Genomic DNA, 25,008 nt, shown 5'->3' on the forward strand with positions numbered 1-25,008 from the left:
TCCCTAGTAGGGGCTGCTTCCATTTGCTTATACTTCATAAATGACTAGCTGATTCTTTCAGTGCTTGGTTGATAAGGTTATCTATGGATAAGTGATACATGGTCCTGGTTATTATTCATCATCATAAACATTTAAAGATTAAATGTCATAAATAGTTCAGAGATATGAATTATGAATGACTATAAAGAAGGGTTTATGATTCCACTAGTGTGGTCAGACCCTCCACAAGTGCAGATATCTGTTCTTGGGTGTGTTTTATCCATGTCTTTTTATAAATCCTCCATGTCTTGGAGGCCTTCCCTTAGTTCTCTGATTATTTAAGGTTTTCCAACATAGCAATCTTATTGTCTGTCGATTGACTCAAATTCTTCTTCCTTTTTCTAGTGATAAATAAATCAGAGACTACATTCACAGATGATTAGTTAATTGGTAAAAAAAAAAAGATGAAGGAGAATTACTATTTGCTAATGTACCATTCTGGGATCTCATCATGACTTGGAAATGACCTTGGGTTCACAAAGCCTCTGTCAGTGAAGCACAAGCTTCAAAAGGTCCTACAAAAATTTTTAAAGGTTTTAAGTATGGAACCATCAATGAACTGGGTGTTTGTCTGAAGTGCTATCATGTGTAGGATGGATTAGACATTTCCGTTTGGCCCCAGAGAGATAAGCCAGGAGCAATGGGTGGAAGTAATGAAAAAGCAAGTTTAGGATTAATGTCAGGAAAAACTTTCCAAAAGTTGGAGTTGTTCATAAGTGGAATAAGTTGCCTTCTGACATGGAATGTCTTGAAGTACGGTTTTAAGTAGGCTTTTTATACTCTGTGGTTACTAGGGCAACATTTGGATTGTTCACATGTCATCTCTCACCTTTGCTGCTGGACTAACTAGTCCACTTTCTCTTTTCATGATATATTTTAAATGATGTCTTGTGTGTTAGGTTTTGAGCACAAGTCTTCAATGGATATGTGCTGAATCCTACATATACCCACTATATAGGTCCCTTCATTGCCTTCTAGTTAACCTCCAATTTTGATTCCTCAGAGAATGTGATGCTTAATGATTAGCAACTATATAGCATCACTGGAACAATGTTGATATTTTAAAAGGATGAGTTTGGGTTTAAAAATTAAACCAATTTTTAAAAATTAAAAATCAATTTTCTCTCCTTTGTACCTCCCATATCCCCATGGTGGGGAGGGGAATCCAACCTTGTAATAAACATGCATAGTCAAGCAAAACCACTTCCCACATTGGCCTCAGTCTGCAAGCTGAGTTCTTCACTTCTTGGGTACAATGTAGGTGACATGCTTTGTTTTGGCCCTGTGGAATTGTGGCTGATTGATTAGAGTTCTTAAACCTTTCAAAGTTGTTTGTCTTTATAATGTTGTTGTCAGTATATAATTGTCTTCCTGGTTCTGCTCACTTCCCTCAGCATTAGTTTGTACAAATCTTCCTGGGTTTCTCTACAACTTCCTGGAGAAGTTAATCTTTAAAAGGGCATAACGTCAGACATTCAGTTGATGAAGGAACTCAAGCAAAAGTCCTTAATAATCTGCCCTAAAAGAACCAAGTAACCTTTTAATAATTGAGCCATCTGATATATTTCTTATTCCCACAGTTCTATTCTTTAATCAGCGGGAACACTCTGAATAATTCCTAACAGTAGCTTATTTAATACACGTTTCACAGAGTGAGCACTGAAGAGAAACAGGTAATGGACTTGATCCTTGGAAGTCGGGTTGTTGTTTTTTTTTCTTTTCCTTCATAAAAGGCACAGGGCAGAGCCAAACAAAGAAAATCCCACATTTACAGAATGAGTAATGACTCAGAGAGAGGGCTGGGAATGGAGTGACTGAATGAAATAGGCTTTAATGAAATGTAAAAGTGGACACTTTATGCATAAATGAGCATCATAAAGCTTAGGAAGCCTGGGTGCATAAAAACCATGAGACATTGGGTTGAATACACTTGCCTATAGGGTCCCTGAAATTTTCCACCTGTTGAATACATTGAACCACTTCTTTTCTTGGCTTTTACAACTGTTTGGTCTGTAATTAGATTCCTTTTGTACTCTTTATAAGTACCTGTCAGATCTCCCCTTTCTGAGGCTTTTAATTTCAGCAATTCCATGCACAGAATCTTCTCAGTTCATTTATCTGTTTGACCTCGTTGTTGCTGCTACTCATGCAGATCTCTCTTATTTCTGCTAAACTCTTTTCTCCCAACCACAGAACCAGCTAAGCTATTCTGTAGAGTATCTTTGAATTGGCTCCCACACACCATGTGTTGTAGCCTTTTAATCTGTCATGTTTTGCACGCCCTATGCTTTTGAATTCCTTCATTATTTCCAGCTTGGCTTTTCCCCCTCCCCCTCTTCTTTTTCATTTTTTACCTTGTCACCTACGTTTGGTGATATGGGGTTTATGTTATGGGAAAAACAAGGCTTGATCTTTCACAAAGCCAAGATGAAAGGCATTTTCTTGATGTTAAATACACTACAGTTTTACTGAAGTTGTGCAATCTGTAATTATTAAAAGCACTCGAAAGGAGGGAGTAAACAGTACTATAAGACACGAAACACCACCACACAGTTGCTCTGAAGGCAGCCTTAGGGACTACGTAGGCCTGACAGACACAGTGCTCAGTGGAACACTGGGTAGCAATTTGACACGTACTCTCAGTTATTAATGGGACCTCCATTTCATGCTTCTGATGTTGTGATATCAGGGGAGTCTTTGAGGACACATACACTTTGTTAACATAGTTATTTTGCCTCAAAAAACCAAATAACCAAACTGCAGAGGGAGACTAATCTAGCCATTCTCTACTTTAAAGGCATTTAGGTAGTCTGGACAGGGAGTACTCCCAATGGGACCTCAGCTGCTGGCCTGAACCACTTATCGGGCAGGGCCCAAAAGCCCTACAGTCAAGCTATTTTATACTTTGAAGTCACAGCTGCCTAATTCCACTGCCATTTGGCATCAACACACATGGATGAAGAAAAAGGGAAAAAAAATGCCCTCTGTGCCTCTGTGTCCTAGGCATTGAGTGTTTAAAAAGTGCTACAGGCAATGGGGAGAAGGGAGGAGGGAGGAGGGAGTCGATTATGGGAGGAGCAGAGGAATTGGTAGAGAAGGGTGTTAAGAGGAAAAATTAGGATCATGGAGCTGGAGTGAGAAGGGATCTTGGGGCCATCTAATACAGCCCCTTATGTTACAAAAGAGGAAACTGAGGTACAGGGAAATTAAGTGATTTGTAGCATGGCCGCATACTTAATAAATACTTTCTGATGGATTGATTGAAGTCCAAGATCACACAGGTAGCAAGATCACGGGTAGGATTTGTATTCAGTGTCTCTGATTTCCTGAGTCAGCACTCGTTTGATTTTAACATGCCGCCTACTTATTACTTGGGAGGCCTTTAAGAGAGTTTTCAAGAGTTGACAGAGTAAAGAAGGAAGTGTTTGTGGTATAAGATAGTTGAACAATGAAGCCAGATAGCATCAGTAGCAGGAAAATGAATGTGATGAAAATGGGATCCTCAGATGAACCCTAGGCATAGAGAAACACTGCAAATGGTGAATTCAGATGGTGAGTGGAAGTCATTCCTAAGATTTATATTTAATTTTTTTTCTTACAAGATCAGCAATTATTGGTATTCCTCAGTTTCTTCAACCAACCAACCAATAAACATTTAAATGCCTATACTGTGCTGAGGATATATGACAAAAATGAAAGTACTTGCCCTCAAGTAGCTTACTTTCTACTAGGTGAGACAATATGAGTATTTGTCTGTATATATATATATACACGTATATACACATATGTACACAATATACATATAAACACATACATACATATATTTATATACTTATATGAATATATTATATATTTATATATGTTTATATGTATATCTCCATTAAAAGGTTATCTCCATTAAAAGATGGTGGTAGTGGTGGTTCGACCACTTTTCAGCTACAAATCCTACCTGTGATCTTGCTACCTGTGTGATCTGGGACAGCCAATCAATCCATCAGTAAGTATATATACATATAAACGCATATAAATATATAATATACACACATATATGTATACATATGTACATACACACATATATGTATATATTATATATTTCTATATATGTGTATATATGTATATATATGTATATATTATATATTTCTATATATGTGTATATATATGTATATGTATATGTCTATAAATATATATACATATATATGTATATATGTATGTGTGTATATATGTATATATATGTGTGTGTGTATATATATGTATATATATATGTAATCATTGCAGCTGGGCAGAGAACACTTGCAAATGGAGGGGGAGTGTTCAGGAAAGGCTTCATACAGAAGGTGCTTAAGGTGAGTTAACAACAACAATGACAGGATTCTGGAGATTTTTTTCACTGTGTCCTATGGCTCTTATTGACTGGGTTGCATATATGACTTTATATTATGGCACCCAAACTGGAGATTATGAACAAATGAAAAGGCAGGCCACAGTCAGAGACATGTTGCACAATAACTGAACAATTATTCAATTTAGCCAATGTTCATCAGGTACCTTAATAAGCCTCGTACAGGGTAAGCACATCTATACTCTGACACTTACTTGCCTAGACAGGCTGCCACAGTCCCATGGAAAATGGCATCAGCCATTGACAAAGTAGGGATTCCCCTAAAGGGGTGCAAGGTGTCTACATTCTCTTTATTAAAACTTGTCATATCACAGTTGTTAAGATGTTATATCACTCGGTCTCATAAGCTGATGAAGAATTTCAGGTGATTTAAGACCACAAAAAACATGTTTATTAAAAGTGATAACACATTTGTTGAACTTTTCAACCACAAAGAGGAAGGTATAAACTTGATGGATTTTCTGAAACTGTGGATTTCTGAAGTATTTCTACTATGTTGACATCATCCTTTCCTATAGAAGGAAAGCTGAAAAATCCAAATATAGTGACTATTGGAGGATCTTGCCTATCTTTTTCTTTTAAATGAGGCAAGTCCTTTGTCAGAGTACTGCTGCACAACTTTTTTCTTTACACTCTCAATTACAGACAAGCAAGCCTTGCTGAAGCCATAAGGGACCGGAGGGAGGTAGCACGTGACAGATAAGTCACCTGGACCAGCTGGACCACTGTCTTTTAATGGAGATAGCCTAGAATCTTGAATTCAAGAGCCAGAGGAATAGTAATGCTACCAGCCCAATACCCTCAGATACATCCTGGTAACTGTTCCCACAGATATGATAGCCATAGCTGCTACAGACCCAGAAAACAAAGTTCTTGCCACCAAGTCATTGGCATTGTCAAATGCTTCAATTTCAGAAAATTTTATGAATGTATTGGTGGACATGGCATTAAAGAAGAGGCATTACCTTCTTGCTTTGCCTTATATCTTAGGGACCATTGGACTTTTCTATCTGTCTTACACTTCAAACCTTCCATATATGCTATCTCTACCATTAGAATGTGAGCAATTTGAGAGCAAAGATTACTTTATTTTTCTATTTGTATTCCTAATGCTTAGAATGGTACTTTGTTAAATAACAAGTGATGCTTCATTCATTTGTTCATTCATTGATTCATTCATTCACTTGCCCCTCAATATAAAAGGTGATATGAGAGAGCACAGGGGAAAGATAAGGTGCTTTATCACTATCTATCCAAAAATGATTATATAAAGCTCTAATTAATAAAAATATATTAATAAGTATAATGTTTTTATTTAAATAAGAGAAGACATTGCATGGGAAGACATGTCACTTAAGCATAATCTTTAGGTATCTTCTTGTGGATTCTTTTCGACTCTTATAATTTACAATTATTCTTCCTTCCCTTCAAATGTCTCTTGGATTTTTTAATTGTCTTTGCTTCACTGGATTTCATCAATAAATTACTTAGTATGCTCATTATTATTCATATAAGGTAATTCTGGTTGTATTTCCTATTTTCTTTTAATTCTTAATTAGATTATGCTCCTGAGAGTTTTTAACTGTATATTTACTTACAAGTTATTTTTTTAAAAAAAACCTTTATCTCTTCTGTACAGTGGAAAGAGTGCTGAAGTTTGAATTACCTGAGTTCCAATCCCAGCTCTGCTCCGCGCTACCTATGTGACACATGAATGTTTTCCGCTTTAAACCTTTCTGAGCTTCAGTTTCCTCAAGTAAAAAATAAAAGCATTGGACTACATGACCTTTAAGGTCTTTTTCAGCTCTAAAAAAAAATTATGATCCTATGAGTGTAATTTCTCCTGATAGCAGATGTAACTCCTGCTATACTTATAGCATTAATGCGTTCATAAATATTTTATTTATTTAAAATGTTTATTAAGTATCTATTATGTTCCAAGTATTGGAAGAGAGAAAAAATAAGGAAAAAATGATTCTTATTCTTAAGGGGTAAAAAGATATGTGCACTAATAAATGAAATGCAAAACCAATGGGATACATACAAACCAGGGTACAAATAAAGTATTCTGAGTTCCAAAGGGGAAGAGATTGCTCCCTGGGGGATGGGGTGAGGGGAATCAGGAAAGGCTTCACAAAGGTAGCATCTGAGTTGGACCTTGAGAGGTTGATAAGATTTAAATGGGAAGATGTAGGGGAAGAGAATTCTAAGCATTATTATAGGGCCCACTGAATGGAATATTTTGGCTAGAGCATAGCATATGACCTAGTCAGATTGTGTTGAACTTTGAATATCAGGATGAGGGCATTGGGAAGTAGAAAGTCACAAAAGGTCTTCGAGAAGCACAGTCACATTATTCACATGTTCAGAGTGATGTCCATTAGAAAGATCTGACAAAACTGTATTGGATGAAAAGGAAAATAGACTGGAAGACATGAGACCAGCTGTGGGGTTACCGCAATAGTTTAAGTAAGGAGTAATGAGAGACTGAACAAAGGTAGTGACTGTGGGAATGATAGAATGGAATCAGATTTGAGAGATACAGGTGTGATAGAGTAAGGCTTGGAAATTTATTGGACAAATAAGATGAGAAGAAGGAAGGAATGTTTGAAGGTTATTGCCATGTGTGATCAGGATAGTGGTACCTTCGATGAAGATAAGGAAGTTAGAGTAGGTATCAGAGGGAAGATGATGAGTTCAGTTGTAGCTTTGGGTTTGAGGTGCCTTTGCGAGATCAAAATAGAGATGTTCAGGCAGACCAAAACTATGAGTCTGTAATATGAGAGAAAGTTCAGAACCAGAGATAAAGATTTGGGACCTATCCAGGTAGAGATGACTGCTGAAGCCATGCGGGTGGATGAAATCTCAAGGTTGGTGATGGGGATTTTAGGAAAGAGAAAAATGTTTAAAATAGGTGATAAAAGGAGTATGATAGGGATTTGAGTGAGGGATCAAAGGATAGGCCAGGCAATGAGAAAGGTCTAGTTAAGATTATGAAGCATCAGCTTACAATGGACAAAATCAGTGCATATTCCAGCAGCACTCAGGAGACCAGGAATAGGAAGAAACAGAGAGGATATAGGTGGGAAGAAATTGAGGAGTGGGTAAGAGGGATTCTCAGGAGGGTGGAGGAGATTGGATGAATAATGAGATGGGGAAAAAAAAGTCAAAGGGACTGTATCTATTCAGTAAGATAACATTTAATAGGAATAAATGTAGAGTCCTACAATTTAAGATGAAAAAATGCACTGCCTAAGTACAGAATGGGTAAGATGTGACTAGTAACAGTTCACATGAAAAAGAGGATTTAATGAGTTGTGACAGCACTGTGACGAACACTATAATGTGATGGCCAAAAAAATTACCTTGAACTGTATTAGCAAAACCATATCATTTACGAGGAAGGAAGTTATAACCCTGCTATATTCTTTCCTGGCCAAACTACATCTGAAATATTGTTTTCAGTTGTGGGTAGCGCATTTTAAAAAGGAAACTGATTGGCAGATATAAGTACAGAATATGATGAGAAGACCTAATACCATGCCATACCAGGAAAACTTGGAAGAACTAGAGATGTTTAGCCTGGAGTAGAACAGATTTGGAAGGGAGAACATGACAGCTATCTCTAAACATTTGAAGAGATTTCATTTCCCCAGAGGGAAATAATAGGAAGAATGAATGAGTAGAAATCAGAGAGGCAGATTTAGACTTGATCCAAGAAAAAAACAGCAAGAGAAAAACTTCCCAACAATTAGAATGGTTCGTAATTGGAGACAGTGAGATTCCTTCCCATAACTAATTGTCTTCAAGTGGTGGCTGGATAGCTGATTTTCAGAGATGTTAGAAAGGGGATACTATTCATATATTTATTGGACTAGATGACTTCTGAGGTTACTTCCAACTCCGAGATTACACGATTTTACAATTCTTGAGTGGCGACAAGTGCATCCTTAAAACAGCTGACCATTAGATGGGTAATGATGCCAGAGATTATGATGAGGGCAAATTTTGCCATTTGATTTTCCTCATTTCCATGAGAATAACTGCATTGATACTTTCTAATAATCGTATTTCAAATAATTTATTTTCTCTGATAGGAACATTCTTCTCAATGTTCTGACATTACAAATCTTTTCAATTTGAATCATAGTGATTGGAATTTTCATTTACCCATGTTTTGCCTCAAAAGTCCTACTTATGTTTTAGTTCTTCCTTTCTATGACTTTCAAAAATCAGAATTTATTTTTGGTGTAGAATAATTTTAGGTGGTCAAAGTGATTAGAGAGTGCTAATTTCATCTTCATGTAAGATTATAGGATCAAACATTTCGAGCTGGAAGAGACTTTTGAGGCCACTGAGTCCAACCTCTCTATTTCACAGATGAGACCCTGAGAGGTTAGGTGATTTGTCCAGGGTCATAAAGCTAATAAATGTCAATCAGTGAAAAAGTTTGACCAGTATGGCTCTAGCACTTGAGAAGACAAAAATGCTAAGGCTAATAATCCCAGAGATTGGACCTCATATCTCCTCCTCTGTTCAGCCTCTTGCTGGATTGGCATAATTAGGGTTAAGTTCTCTGATTTTTCATTCCTTATCAGATAATTTAGAAAAGACTCTCACTTTACTAGTACTATAAATAGATATCACATGGACTCTCTGCCTAAAACTGTATAATAATCATTGAGCACTGAGAGGGTCTTTGTCTCCTACCAGAGCATGGCTCTCTCCCCTCCTCTCTCCCCTCCATTGTGTGTTGTCCACTTCAGGTACAGAGGCTGCACATTAAAAATTATCTCTGTGTGGACTGGTGTTCTTCATCTGAACTCTCCTAAACTATAATAATTACCTAAAGCAGGATTTGAACTCAGATCTTCTTGACTATAAGCCTAGCACTTTAACCACTATACTACTGAATATTTTGTCATATTAGGTTGAGCTCAACTTGCTCTAACTCATTCATGCCACTTGTCCTAAGTGAATTTGTTAAATCCAAATTCTCTTTCTCATCTATGAAGTTTCTTAAAGTAGTTCCTTTAATTTCTACTTCCCCTATTATGCCTCCCAGACCCATCTAAAGTATGGCAGTTAGGTGGTGCAGTGGATAGAATGCTGGGTGTGGAGTCAAGAAGACTCTAGCTTTGTGACCCGAGCAAATCACTTAACCCTGCTTGCCTCAGTTTCTTCATCTGTAAAATGAACTAGAGAAGGAAAGGGCAAACCATTCAATTATCTTTGCCAAGAAGATTAACCCTGCTTGCCTCAGTTTCTTCATCTGTAAAATGAACTAGAGAAGGAAAGGGCAAACCATTCAATTATCTTTGCCAAGAAGATCCCAAAATGGGGTCATGGAGAGTTGGACACTACTGAAATGACTCACCAACAACTATCCCATCTAAAGTGCCCTTTGCCCCTTTTTATAGTCAGCGCAGGATTGCCATTTTTTGGTCTCCAAACTGTGTCTCTTGAATTTAATGATTGGTTTTACTGTTTCTTCCTGTTAGTGTCTGGATGCATGGGTCCTAGTGCCTTGTTTCTTTTAGATTCTTAGATTTTAGATTTTTGGATTCTTTTAGATTTCTTTTAGATTTTTAGATCCGACCTCCTACAAATGAATTTTTTTTCTTTTCTTTATTATATATAGATTTTAGTGCTCAAAAAGAGTGATTCCCCCCCCCCCTCGTGACAGAAGGGAAGTGGATTCTGTTTTCTGGTCTCTTGCCTATGAAGCAGCTTATGCTTCTCAAACTGGGATGGGGCCCATTAAGTGTCATACCTAATCAATAAACTTGAATGGTATGAATGTAGTCTCATTAAGTGGGAAATAAGAATTTGTTTTATTTCCAAGGAAAGACAATGTTTTTTGAATAAATTTTTTTTCCTTGAGTATTGGCACACTTAAGCAGTTCAAAAGGCCAATAGACTAATTCCCTTTATTATTGCTATGAGGATATGTGTTACTTTCAGTGTTACCTTTTATGACATGTACATGTGTGTGACTATTTCAGATATATTTATACTCAGGAAGAGTAAATAAAACCCAGCTAAGCACCAGGAAAGTGTAGGATGTAGAAGATTAAAATCCAATCTAGGACATCAGACTGAGTTCCAAATGTTTCTCTTCCCCTCAAAAGTTGGATAACCTTGATAAAATCATTTAATGCATCCATCCATCCATCCATCCATCCATCCATCCATCCATCCATCCATCCATGCATTTAACAAATATATATATGAACTACTTACCATGTATAAGGGAATATGCAAGGCACTGGGGATATGGAAAGATAAATGAGTTCTTTTCCTCTAGGAGTTTAAATGAGGCATTGGAATAAATGACCTCCAATTAGCCTTTAATCTTATAATTTTATGCTGGGAATTACAAAGAATTATGTGTTCTACAAGTGTCTGTTAAACATATCCTAAAATGGTATTACGGTAATTCAATAATTTTTACTAATGAATGGATAATCTTTTAGAGAGTCAGGCAAAGGACCCAGGAGTGAGTATGTGGGTGACAAAATTCACTGTCCTTGTCCTTGGGTTCTTGTAGTACCACCAGGAAACTTGCCTAAAAATTGTAGTTGCTAGGTGATGGGAATTGACTCGGGCCTTTCTGCTGAACCACTATGATACAGTTCACTGCTATAAGGTTTCTGAGTCAAGAATGCTACAAACGGATTGATCAGGGGTTGGAATGAGGTTATTACACTGGACGTTATGTTACCAGAAGAAGCAGACCTGGCTAGTAGGAAGTGAAGTCAGGAACACTTAAAGTAAGAGTCAGGCTTCCAAGGCAAAATCAGAAAGAATAAAATGGCCAAATCGAGAGCACCGGTGCAGAAACTGAGTAGAAAAGCATTTGTTCATGTTCACTGCAGAAAAGATAGTGCCTGTTTGAGGTCGGTTAGTGGTGGGGTTTCTTCTAATTTTAGTATAAAGGTTAATTCATGAGTAAGCAGTTCTCATGCTTTCCCCCTGCCGCCTCGAGTCCTGACTCTCTAAAAAACCTCCTTTTCTTATTTTCTCCCTGGTGGTTATGGCTACAGTAATGACTCATCCTAAACTAAGTACATATTCATGGTGACAGCTGAATCTATCTACATGTATTCCATGTATAAGCTGTGTATCATGACTACAGGCCAAACAGAGTTTACTCTCTACAGCAGGGATAAACAATTAGCACATTTATTAATTAGGATCTTATTTATAATTCTATTATAAAGTAAGTCACTTAATGGTTTGCCAATGAATCATTAATTACATACTAATTAATTGGTATGTGAATAATGTTGGCTCATCGTGGGTCCCTATAATGTGGTATACAAAAATTCAACTCAATAAACACTTATTAAACACCAACTATGTTGTAGTTGCTAACAAAGATCTCCAGGCTTACAGCCAGGAGACCTGACTTTGAATCCTCTCTCTGACACTTCCTAGCTTTGTGACTGGGAAAATCATTTAATGTCTCCGAAATTTAGTTTCCTGAACTGTAAAAGAGAAATACAAATAGCTCTATTATTAACCTCATAGGCGTGCTTTTAAGGGAGTGCTTGGTGAACCTTAAAGTGGTTTACTAGTGTGAGTTGTTATAATTTAAATATACTTGGGGATTCATGCGTATTGTTATTTGCTCACTCTAATGAAGGGAGAAGAGTTCAAAGAAACAAATGACAATTCAAAGGTATTTATTGTAATAAATACAATATTTAATCCTCCTTAGTCGGTCCCCCTTTGCCTTTATCTGACACATGCATAATATCTAGCTAGCTCTGGTAGTCATATTTAAAGACATATATCTGCATTCAACTTGGTTCAGTGAAAAAAAAAGCAAGTACGTTTGAAGAGGTGGTTGAGTAACAAAAGAATGTCAATACATTGCATGTTCCACCATACTGGCCTAGTTGCTGTTTGCTATACATGACATCCCATCACCCAGCTCTGTCTCTGTGCGCAGTCCATCACCTCTGCCTCATTCCCTCAGGTCCACCTCACAGGATCTCTAGCTTCCTCCACAGATCAGCTTAAATTCCACCTTCTACAGAAGGCCTGTCCTCAGCTGCTTAGTTGCTCGTGCCCACTTCTGGAAATTACTTATACCTTCTTATTCCTGTTGTTTCAGTTGTGTCTGACTCTTTGTGGCCCCTTTTGAGGGTCTTCTTGGCAAAGATACTGGAATGTTTTGCCATTTCTTTTTCCAGTTCATTTTACAGATGAGGAAACAGAGGCAAACAGGGTTAAGTGAATTGCCCAGGGTCACACAGCTGGTAAGTATCCGAGGCTGGATTTGAATTTAGGTCTTTCAGACTCTGGCCTATAGCTCTATCCACTGTGCCACCTACCTGCCCATTACTTATATCTACTTTTATATAAATTCTGTTTTTATTTTTTTGGTGTACACATTGTTTTCCCAATAGAATGTAGGATCCTTCTTTCCCTTTGTATCCTCTGTGCCTAACACATTGTTCAAGGACATAGTAGGTGTTTAACAAAGGATTGATGAATTAAATTAATGAATTAAAAGTTCCTTTTAAATAAAAAGCTCAGAACTCTAAAATGATCTGGTAAAAACTGATCCGGGAAACATCTGAGATTCTCCTTCCTCCTACAGCTATGTTGTATGGACATTTTCCCCTGAAAATTAAATGCCAGAGGTATAGTGTAACTGACCCATATTGTCTTCAAATGCCCCATAGTACAAGGTGGTACCCAAAACAAATAGCTCTTAAAGTCATTAGTAGCTCATATTTACCTGCCCTAATCTTTAAAATCCTTGACCAGCCGTGAAAGAACAATGATGGCTATTTATATTAGTACAGCAAGCAGTGCAAAACATCCAAAATAGAATTCATCAAGAAAGTACATAAGAAGGTCTTCTGGGAATCTGTATCCAAATTTCCCTCCAGCACAAAAATCAGAGATCTTGTCATATCTTTTCGAGAGATGGAAGGGACTTTAGGGATCATCTAGTTTAATTCTCTCATTTTAGAAACGAGGCCCAGAAATATTAAGTGACTAGTTCAATGGCATACAGGTAGCAGGATTTGAAGCCAGGTCCTCGGAGCCAGTGGTCTTCTGTAGGACCACACAACTTTCAGATGTTCTTGTTACTATTTGCCCAATGAGTAAAGAGGCCACGATTTTTTTCTCACTGGGGAACACTGCTATAAGAATCAGTGGTATGGCCCTTTGGACAGTAGTAGCAAATAAAGGAAATGAGAGGGCTCCTGGCCTGTATGTGAAAAATTGGAGAAATTATGTTGCTTAGGGCAAGACACAGCATAGAAGTCTATACAGTTTTCTCATGGTGCCATATAGAGAGCACACTCCTCAGAAAGTCAAGATAGGAGTAATAGGCTGATTTTGTCACATGGTTAGAAGGAGGTATAAAAGTATGAAATATAAGACAAACTCTACAGAATCCTTAGGGATTATCATTTGATCTATCTTCCCCATTTTGCAGATTAGGAAAGCTCTGTGTGTGTGTGTGTGTGTGTGTGTGTGTGTATACATACATGTATAAGGATGTAGACTAAGCTTGCTATTTTATTGGCATGGGAACTCACTGGTGAGGAAACATTATATTAATGAAGATTAGTACCTATTCTGCAACTTATAGAGTTGTTTAGGGAACTAAGAGAGGAAATAATTTGCTGAAAGTTGCACAGGCAGTATATGTCAAAGGCTAGATTTGAGGTGAGGTATTCTTGGCTTCAAGGTCAACTCTCTAGCCACCATGTCACACTGCCTTGTGTGTGTATATATCTATATGTAATATGTACACATATTTCTATATGTCTCTATATATTTTCTGTTTCACATTGATTCTCATTTACAATTTTTATATATGTTTATGTATATATATTTTCCAGGTAGTTTCACATGTATGTTCATATATTTTCCATACGCGTAATATATTTATATACACATGCATATGTATTTACATATATACACACCATGCATACATACACACATATTTATATATGTATATGTATGCATATTATGTACATGTATATACATAGATACACATGTATGTGGGGTAAAAGAGGAGGGGCAAAGATGAGACAGAATCACTTCTCAGGGTTTATGGGGTAATGATAATGGATGACAGTGATGAAGTATGAAGAAACTGTTCCAATCTTATTTGGTTTCTGTTTTCTCTTCCTTGGAGGATGGACTTTGGACTAGAAATGTCAGAGCAAAAATAGTTAATAATATTAATAGAGTTGAAACCCAAAATATGTGAGGCTTTTTTTTTGAGGCGCTCAAATTACCAGGTGCAGATGAACTACATCTAGAGACCGGAAATAATGGGCAGACATTACCAAGGAGCTATCATAGCAAGAAGTTTTAGATCAGGGGTGGGGAACTTTGTGGTTCCTTGAGGCCATGTGGCCCTCTAGGTCCTCAAGTGCGGCCCTTTGACTGAACAAATTTGTCCTGCGAAGTTTGGATTCAGTCAAAGGGATGCACTTGAAGATCTAGAGGGCCACACGTGGCCTTGAGACTGCAGGTTCCACATCCCTGTTTTAGACAGATCATGGGAAGAGGAGAGCTGCTGTACAATTGCAGAGAAAAAGTTTGTAAAATTTTAAAAAGAGCAATGATTGATTTTATAAACTTCCAGCCAGTGAGCTTGACTTTTTCTTGGCAAGATTCTGGTCCATATTGTTCTGTTGTAAAGCGTGTTTTACAAATCCATAAAAAAGGAAATAGTGCTTACTGTTTTCCTTTCTAGGTATTCAATCAAAGAATCAGGACGGCTTCATCAAGAAAAAGTCATTTCAGATTAAGCTTGGCCAAGCTGGATGATGAGACTTTGTGACATGCCTGAGGTACCATGAGTAAAGTACATATACATGCATGTATATATATATATATATATATATTTTGAATTATTATCAAGTATTTAGAGGAATCCCTTACAAATAGAAACAAAGAGAAAACTTGAAGAGCTGTATAAAGCCTAGAAACATGGGCTGTCCAAGATGTAAGGGATTTCAGAGTGATCCTACTGAAGCCTCAAATGAGGCAAAGCAGTTTGCCAGTACTAAAGAAATTCCATCATCAATTTATTACCAATGTAGAAAAGCAGTGAGATATAGTAGAAAGAATGCCTCTCTCGGAGGCAGAAGATCTACATTTGAAACCCAGTTTGTGACGTGTGATCTCTGTAACTTTGCATAGTATGCTTTTTCTCTGTTACCTCCCAAGCAAAGTGAGAATTATCCTAATTCTTAATTATCTGAATTAATATGTGTATTATCTTACAGGATTATTTTAAGAAAAGCACATCATAATACCTATAGTGCTATAGAAGTGGGAGATATTATTATTTCTAAGGAAGCAAAGAACCTTTTGATTAATGTCAGCCAAAAAAAAAGTCAAAAGATACAATCTTAAATGATAACTGAAATTACCCAACCACAAAAAAAGCAATTATGTTCCTCTTTGCTACTTCAAGTTGTTTCAGAAATGTTTTTCTTTTGTCGTTTTAGGTTAGTTTGCCCTTTTAAAAACAAACAAATGAATAAACTACAGTGAGGAAGATGTATGAAAAGAAATGAGAGGGTCTTGCTATTGTCAATTAAAATTTAATTCCTACATAGAATTCGCCTAAACTTAGAAGAACTGAAATTTAAGAATAACTCAAAGGACCAAGCTGTGTCAACTGACATGATGCAGTTTTTTTTTAAAACTCATAAAGCAAAGAAAATAGAGATAGGATGAAAACATTTATTTCAAAGTAAAATGATAATAAAGTTTTTAAGTGAACTGATATGCCTGGTTCATCTAATGTAAAAACTCAGTATAACCCAATGACAATAAAGAGAGTTCAAAAGTAATACTAAAGTCTGTTGAGTACTGGAACTTCTTCCTTGTCAAGGTAACCCAGCCCTATTCTAATATGGTAGAGCAATGAATTGGCATTAGAATACACTTTGAGCAATTCTGAGAAAAGAGTTCTTACTTACTCTCATTCTTCCATTCCTTATTGCTGGCCCATCTTCTGCCAACCTCAACACATACAGATCCATTTTGTATTCTCTTCCTCCACGGATACTGAATCCAAACCCTTTGGCTCCCTTCTCCATATCCACAGTAAAATAATCAAAATCCTGTTGGGACAGAAAATGGAATGGGCGATCTTTGGCTCTCAGAGAAGATTTCTCTATGACAATGATTTTCTTCTTCTGCTACAATACTTTTGCACTAGGTGGTAAATAGGTTCAAGGAGATGCCATGTACTCTGGCCATTGGGGAAAAAAAAAAACCCGCAAATCAAAACTTCAAGCACTCTGGGTCCATTCTAATATATTTGTTTGGGTCTTTTAAAGAGCTATAGTTTAGCTACCTTGATTCTGGTATGTGTCTGTTTTACTTGTAAACATGTTATTATTATACATAGTTATGATCCTCTGACTTTATCTCCAGGATTCATCAGCTGTTGAACGTCTCTGTTAATGTGTCAGGGTGTGTGGGCATGTTTAAAAATTATAGGATTTGCCCATTAGTAAAGTGAGAATTAATGACTCTTTGCTTTTGCTGTTTCCATGGATTATAAAATATCAAGCAGAAGCACACAAATCATAATTGATCTTCCATGTTAATAGGTAAGTTCTTTTTTTTTTAAAGCTGCCTTTTATTGATTTTTTTTTAGAAATTTTATTTTTGGCATAGAGGTAATCTTCCACAAAGATGATAAAAATGTAATCTCATCTAAATACAGGTATGCTTGCTTTATTTAGCTCCTGACGAAGAAGCATTTGAAGGTCCTTTTCCCCTCCCCCCCATCTCCACATCTACAAAGTATAAACATTTATAAAAATTACATTGTTTTGTGTACGTTGGGAAAGGCTATGTTTTGAATTCCTACATTTCTGCTTTGCCTAACATTTTCAGCATCTGCCCTAAGGGCTCAGTTAAATGCATTTTAACTGGGTTAAGGTATTATGATATCTAAGAATTAGCTGGCACATTGCTATCAGGGATTAGTTTAACCCATTTCTCCCCTATTCCAATCCCTGCACTGTCAACATTAAGGGAAAATAGGACACAGGGTACCCCTGCGATACTGTCTTGGCTAGTAGAAAACCATACTCAGTATTTTCTTAAATCATTTTGCTAATTTAAAGAGGCTATGGAAAAAAAAATTTGTGGGTTGAGAACAATAGCAACAAAACAATCCTCTAAACTATAGCAATGGATAATCCTATTTTTTCTAATTTTGATAATGCCACAATTTTCCTTTCTCTATATGCTGAGATTGAGAATCTAAAGAAAGTGGTTTCTAACTTATTTAATTCTAAATTCTAAATTATTTAATTAAAAAATTCTTAACTTAAATATGAAATAGATATGAAATAAAATGAACATTTCTGTATATGATGGGCCAGAGAAAGAGCATTGTCAATGAATTTCTCTTGTCTAGCTTTCTTTTCTTTTTAAATCTATAACTTCAACATATAACTTTCAAAGCTGCCCTGCTTGCTTCCTTCCAGTTTTCTTTCTGTTATCTTCTTGGCATTTAATGCTTCCAAAACCTCTGTGTGTGTGTGTGTGTGTGTGTGTGTGTGTGTGTGTGTGTGTGTGTGTGTGTAACCTATTGCTAGTCTGCTTCCACAACCTCTACCTTCACTGGAACAACTAAAAACTCATAAAAAACCCAAATATCTTATAAAAAATATGCATGGTCAAGCAAAACAATTTCTCATACTATGTCTAAGAAAGTAGGTTTCATTCTGCACCTTGAGTCCTTCACCTCGGACTTATTTTTAATCTTGAAATTGTAAAATTTCATACCTGGTAGGTTGCTTAGAGTTCATCTAGTCCAATCCCCTTATTTTATAGATGAGGAAACTGAGACCCAGTGTGATAGTGATAATATATTTCTTTATTCATTTGAATCAATTCAATAAGCATTATCATGCAAATTACCTGGGGTTGCCTGTAATCTGATAGAGGATATTGCCTTGTGTCTGGAGAATGTTGCCTGTAGTCTAACAGAGGTGGTTGTCTATAGTCCAAGGGTGGTGGCTGCTGATAATCCACTCCTGGGGGATGTCTGTAGTCCAGTGGGGGCTGTCTGTAGTCTGTGGCTGGCTGCCTGTAGTCTGTAAATGGAGGCTGTCGGATATCTGGTTTCACATCTTGCCTTGCTTTTACTTCTGACCTATAACTAAACACATCAGAATAATGATTAGTTGGGTATCTTAGGTTTTGAAGGGGAGAGAAGGTTGATGGTCTTCAAACATAATCATAAAAGAAGAGTGTAAGGTTTTTCTAGCCCTTTCACAATTATAGAATAAGTAAAATAGTGCTCTAGGCCTTAAACTTTTTCCACTTGCAACCCCTTCAGTGCTTCTTAGACTGTGGGTCAACTCACTAAAACTCTTAAGTTATAAAATGGGTACCAACTTGCACTGGAAGAGAGAGTTTTCTCATCTGGAAGTTCCCTATTCCAAAGAAATTAAAATAAATAGAATGTTTTCTTTTTAGCAAACAACATGTATATTTTCACCTAAGAATTTAAATATTCAAAGTCAAAATGACAGCTCTACCTGAATAAAGCTAATAGCTTACTCTCAGTTCATAATGATATAATGACTATAATTTTTAATTACTATGTGTAAAAAGGCCAGGGATATCACTGTGCCCAATTGTTTATTGGTTAAAAAAAGATTAAAAAAACCCTCACAGATTATTGGACATATCACGTGACATTTTCCTAGGGATCTACATGTATCTTAAAAATAACTATTAAATATAACTGTATCCCAATAAGCTGGGTTTTGTTACACCAGATTGTAATTCATCTTTTGTCTTCAAAGAGCACCAGTGGGTTCAATCAGCCCTTCCTCTGATGCATACTGGCTGTGACCGTGGGCCAGTCACTTAACCTTTAGAGCAGAGGTATCAAACATGAAGGCCATGAAGCTAAACCAGATTAAAATGTAATTGGGAAATATTTTACAAAATAAATAAAAATAGAATAAAATATTGATAATATGACATTTTAAAACTAAGACAATATGTGGCCCACAGGGAGTCTTGCTTATTCTTACATATATCTATTTGAATTTGACATCACTGTTCCAAAACAACTTTCTAAGACCAATGTGCAGAACAGGTACCAGATTGAATTGGTAGAGGGCTTTCCACTTCCAGGAGTACCCTCTCTCTACCAGTGAAATTTTAGGGCCCATCCTTATCCCTATTTCCCTCTTCCATATTCTCAGTTCTTCCTTAATATTATTAAAAAAAAAACACCAAACCAAAATCATTTCTTGTGTACGAACTGTAATACATGATGCTAGGTGCTGGGGGGAAAGAGTAATGGTCTCTGCTCTCAAAGGGTTTACATTCTCCAGCATTATTTCTGTGTTTACAAATATTCCATGTGTTGTGTTTTTGAATAATTAATCAAAAGAACTATACAGGCTGTGACTGTACTCAGAGTACATATCAAATAAGATATTATGAAGAGTACATGATGAAAGAGGGGAGAAGGGTATTAATTCACTGAGTTTTTACCTTTTAGAATCTGGGAGCCTCTAATTCTGTGTATGTTTCTATAATCTAGTCACCATCTTAATACATGCAAAAAGCAAAGAAAAACCCAATCCAAAACAAGCATACAAACCACTCAAGAGTTTCCAGCTGCTTTGGTTTGTGAAGTCAAGGTGTCATGGATTGGGAGCATCTAATTTTCCCCAAAGGGGAAAGGCCTGGTACCAGCCATTGTAGGGCTACTGAAAAAGAGAGCATTCTCTCGTATTGTGACCATGAATATATAGTATGCTCAGCTCTCTAGCTCACTGCTTATTGCCATGGCAACAATCCACAACAAGTCACCCAGAGATTTAAGTACAGAGAGCTGTCATAGGATGCCAAGTAAGGAGAAGAAAGATAACATTTTATATAATGAGAATTTAATAATCTCACAAAAGCTAAATTTCTAATATTGATATCAAAACAAGGAGGAAGAAAATATTAAGTTTTAAGGAAAAGTGGAGATTTGTTACAAAAAGGAAAACATGTAGGGACTTTTTTTCTTTTAGATTAGATGGTACCTTCACAGTTTTATTAACTCACCGAGACTGATCTATGTTAATTTAGTAAAAAACCAATATTTGGTGGGAATACACTGAAACTGCCCTCAACAGATGTGGATGGCTCTGAGTCCCTTGGAAAGGTATTTGTAATGCACAATTATTTAAAATTAGCTCTTCTCAACAGATCCCATTTTGGTATTTAACCCTAACAGAGGCAAGAAATGCCTTTTGTGAGTTGCATAATTTAAGCTCTGCTTTGAGTCCCAGCAAGCTGTCTAGGCACCTACTGGGAGCCTGCACAAAGAGAAGAAAATTATTTAAATACTCTTTGAGTAAGATGCTTAGTTATGCAAATGCTTGTATTCAACACCGGGAATTAAACTGTTATTTGTTGGGTGTGTGTGTGTGTGTGTGTGTGTGTGTGTGTGTGTGTGTGTGTGTGTGAAATTTCTCTCTAGAAAGAGTCTTCTTGATTCTAAAGATATTATATGATTTTAAGTTACAGCATAACACTATAATTCCATTGTCCATCTTTTATTTTTGTGAACTCGCTATTATCATCTCGGTCCAATTAAAGGCGTCCACATGTATTGAAAAAAAGGTTGATATTTGAAAGTTTCCATTTAGATCAATAAACATTTTTTTAAAAAATCTACGTGCAAGACACTATGCTGTATTCTGGAGATTCAAAGACAGGAAGCTAATGGCCTCTGGCCTCCAGGAGGTTATTAAAGAGTAGCACCAGCTAGAATTTATATAGCCCATTAGTGTTTGCAGAGAGTTTTATGTGGCTTACCTCATAATATCCTCACAACAACCTGGTTTTATAGGTGAGGAAACCCAGGCTAAGTAATGTTAAGTGACTTGCCCTAGGTCACACTCGGATCTTCCTGACTAGCTACTGAGGGAAATAACACATACAAAGATAAGTAAAAGCAAATTATTTTGACAATCCAAAATAACTTCAAGAGGGAAAGTGCACTTTTTTTTTCAAGTCCAGAAAAGCTTTGCATAGGAGACCTTTTTTTGAATTAGCTGGGAGATTGTATGATAATAGGTTGAAATAATAATGACTTTGTGGCTGGTCTTTTTATGGTGGTTTAAGGTTGGCAAAATACTCTAAAAATACTATTTCAGATTTTATCCTTACAAAAATCCTTGGAGATGGGTGCTTAATAAAATGCTTGTTGATTAACTGATTGCTCTTTCTCACTATATAATATTAACTCTAATAAATGTGCTATCTCACAAATACAAGGGCCAGTATAGATAACAATGCCACTTGGAATTTTTGTAACCCCCTTTCTGCTTTAAATGCTCAAAAGACATAGCTTTTTATATTTCCATGGTACAACATATATGTGCTTACAACTACATACATCTTTATGAAAGAGTCTTAAAATTGGAGATATCAGGATCGTTAATTTAGAGCTGGGTGGGACAGCAGACATCAACTAGTTCAAGTCTCCTATTTTTACAGGTAAGGAAATTGAAGCCTAGAGAGAAAAGACCACCTATTTCACATAAAAACTAACAGGATATATTGTTTATTTAGAAAATCAACCTCCAGTCCCTTTTTACCTTTTCTCACAGGATCATAGATTCTGAGCTGGAAGTGACCTTTGAGGCCATTTTTCAGATGATGAAAGTGAAGCACAAAGAGGTTTTGACTTGCCCAGGGTCACATAGCTAGTGTCTAAGGCAGCATTCAAACCCAGGTCTTCCTTACTCCAAGTTCAGTGCCTTATTTACTATACCACACAATCTCTTTTATGAACAACCAATCAAAACAAAGCAAGCTACCAATTGCCTATGTTAATGGACAGGGAGGGTGTCATGGTTAGTACTTAACATTGGAAAATTAGATTTTGAAAAGAATTCTATTTGACTTCGAAGTGTGTCATATAATGGTTTGATTTTGTTTTCCCTGCAGATTCATTTCCCTAGATAAAAAGTTTAGTTTGTTATGACATTAAGATTTTTTTTTCACTTTTTGATATGCACTAACTGGATGGTGTGGGAAGAAGGAAATACCTGGGAGGATGCCAACCCACAAAACAGATAATGTCCTTGCAGGTAGTTGAGTAATACCATTTTATTGCATTCCATTCTAACAGTACACTTGCCTTAATTCACCAAAAGGGCAACAGACCATGTGCACATGCATTGATTGAAAGTCACAATGCATCTTTGTTGATACAGAATCTAACTTGATTGGGAAGAGCCTTCAGAATGCCCCAGAAAAAAAGGCAGAAGTTTTTTTCTTGTATGCTTGAGAAAATACCACTGTAGCTGCTGGGTAGGAGCCAGCGGTAAGGGAAGGGCCACCTTTTCACATGTATGGTAGTTGGCCTGAATTGAAGGATTGTCTGGATATCAGCAAGGATTTAGGATGTCAGTTACCAGTAGTGTTACAGTAACACAAGTGCTGATTCTTAATTAAAAGCCCAGCAATGCTTGGAGTCCATACTCTATAGCACTTTAAGTGATTTTGGACTGAAGTAACTAAGAAAATCTGGGCAAAGATGTGAGATCCATCTATCCATGCATGCATGTATCCATCCATTCATCTATTCACCTTTTTGTCTGTCTATCTGGAGATATATGTATATATCAGCACATACCAACAAATATATATATTATATATATATATGTATATATCAGCACATACCAAATATATATATATATATATATATATATGTATGTAGGTATGTGCATATATATACAACACACATATATACATATATGTATGTGTATATATACATATATATGTATATGTATGTATATATGGGGGGGAGAGAGAGAGAGAGAGAGAGAGAGAGAGAGAGAGAGAGAAGAGAGAGAGAGAGAGAGAGAGAGATACATGTATACAGGATGTTCCAAAAGTCTTAGTGTCGTTTTAAGCTACTAAGGCTTAAAGCCTTATGAAACACACACACACATCCATGCACACACATATGCATAGGGTGTTCCAAAAGTCTTAATGAAGTTTTTTTCTTTTTAATTTTTAGGCAATTGGGGTTAAGTGATTTTGCCCAGGGTCACACAGCTAATAAGTGTCAAGTGTTTGGTCTGAGTCTGGATTTGAACTCAGGTCCTCCTGACTTCAGGGCTGGTGCTCTATTCACTGTGCCACCTAGCTGCCACCTAGCTGCCCCCCCTTAATGAAGTTTTAATGAGGCTTAAGCTTTAAGTGTGTATATGTGTGTGAGTGAACACATATACATATGCATATATCAATAAAGATAAAAACGAGGCTGTTACTATTAATCCTAGTGTGTAGGAAATGTTTTGTTTTAAAACAAACAAAAAAAGTCAAACAGACTGTGAGATTGTAGCAGGTGGGGCCAGTGGCCACAACCAACAACCTTCCTGAAAGAAGGCTGATTCAGTATGAGACCAGCACATGAAAGGAGGCGTGAACTCCCTGCATCCACAGGAGTGTGATTTTGGAATGGTGTAAGTGGTTCAGGCAGAGCCAAGAGGAAGAGCTGGCTCAGTGACTGGTGGGGCCTCTTCCACTAAGTTTAAAATGAATGCTTAGGATGAGCCAAAGAATCTGATGGAATAACACACTGCCAAAGCTAAATCATGTGAGGCTCATTTCAGAGGCATCCAGGATTTTCTCCCCCACCATCCCCCCCAACCTCCACCACCCATAGCTTCCTCTTTTTAAGGTTACCTTTCATCTACTCAGAATGCATCTTCATGTATCTGGTATTTTAATAATTCAACAAAACTTATTCAGAACCTGCTATGAGCCAGGCACAGGGGTAGAAAACCTGCAGCCTTGAGGCCACATGTGGCTTTCTAGGTCTTTGGGTGCAGGCTTTTGACCGAGTCCAAGTTTTACAGAATGAATCATATTATTAAAAGGATTTGTTCTGTGAAGTTTGGATTCAGTCAAAGGGCCACACTTGAGGACCTAGAAGGCCGGATGTGGTCTTGCAGCTACAGGTTCCCCACCCCTGGTAGGGATACAAAAAGAGGCAAAACATAGTTCTTGTGCTCAAGGAGCTTACAAACTATGGATACAAGGGAGGTGAGTAGTTGGAGCAGAGGAAGGAGAACGTTCTAGTCATGGGGGACAGCCAGAGAAAATGCCAGGAGCAAGAGATGGAGTACTCTGCTCATGGAAGAGCCAGGAGGCCACTATCACTAGATAGAAGAGTATGGGTGGGGAGGAAGTGAAAGGAGACTAGAAAGATATGAGAGGGCTAGGTTATGCAGGGCTTTGAATGCCAAACAGAGCATTTTGTATTGGTTCCTGGAGATTATTGGAAGGCACTGGATTTAGTGAGTGGGGGAGGGAGAGAAGTGACATGATCAGACCCATACTTTTTTAAAAAATCCCTTTTAGTGGCTGAATGGAGAATAGATTGTACACATTTCCTTATAAATTGTTCTCCCGCCTCCCCCAATTAGGATGTAAGCTCCTCGAGGGTCGGCAAAGCTTTTTTTTAAAAAAAAATTTTTTTCTTTGTATTCCCAGCACCTAACATAGTACTTAACACA

The 25,008-nt window shown here is 37.0% G+C and overlaps 1 protein-coding gene across 6 annotated transcripts in view; it reads right to left on the reverse strand.

Annotated features, from left to right (window-relative positions):
- The window catches only part of MAGI2 (membrane associated guanylate kinase, WW and PDZ domain containing 2), a 701,300-nt gene that overhangs the window by 114,970 nt on the left and 561,322 nt on the right, over positions 1-25,008 (reverse strand). For all 6 annotated transcript variants that reach the window (XM_020984495.2, XM_078154538.1, XM_078154537.1 and 3 more), the window contains 2 exons: positions 18,377-18,617; positions 16,414-16,557 (listed from right to left, as the gene is read on the reverse strand). In XM_020984495.2, coding sequence (XP_020840154.2) covers positions 16,414-16,557; positions 18,377-18,617 — 385 coding nt within the window. The remainder of the gene's footprint in view (positions 1-16,413; positions 16,558-18,376; positions 18,618-25,008) is intronic.

The sequence above is a fragment of the Phascolarctos cinereus genome, unplaced genomic scaffold (genome assembly GCF_003287225.1).
Source record: "Phascolarctos cinereus isolate Bilbo 61053 unplaced genomic scaffold, phaCin_HiC Scaffold_1;HRSCAF=81, whole genome shotgun sequence".
Lineage (NCBI taxonomy): Eukaryota > Metazoa > Chordata > Mammalia > Diprotodontia > Phascolarctidae > Phascolarctos > Phascolarctos cinereus.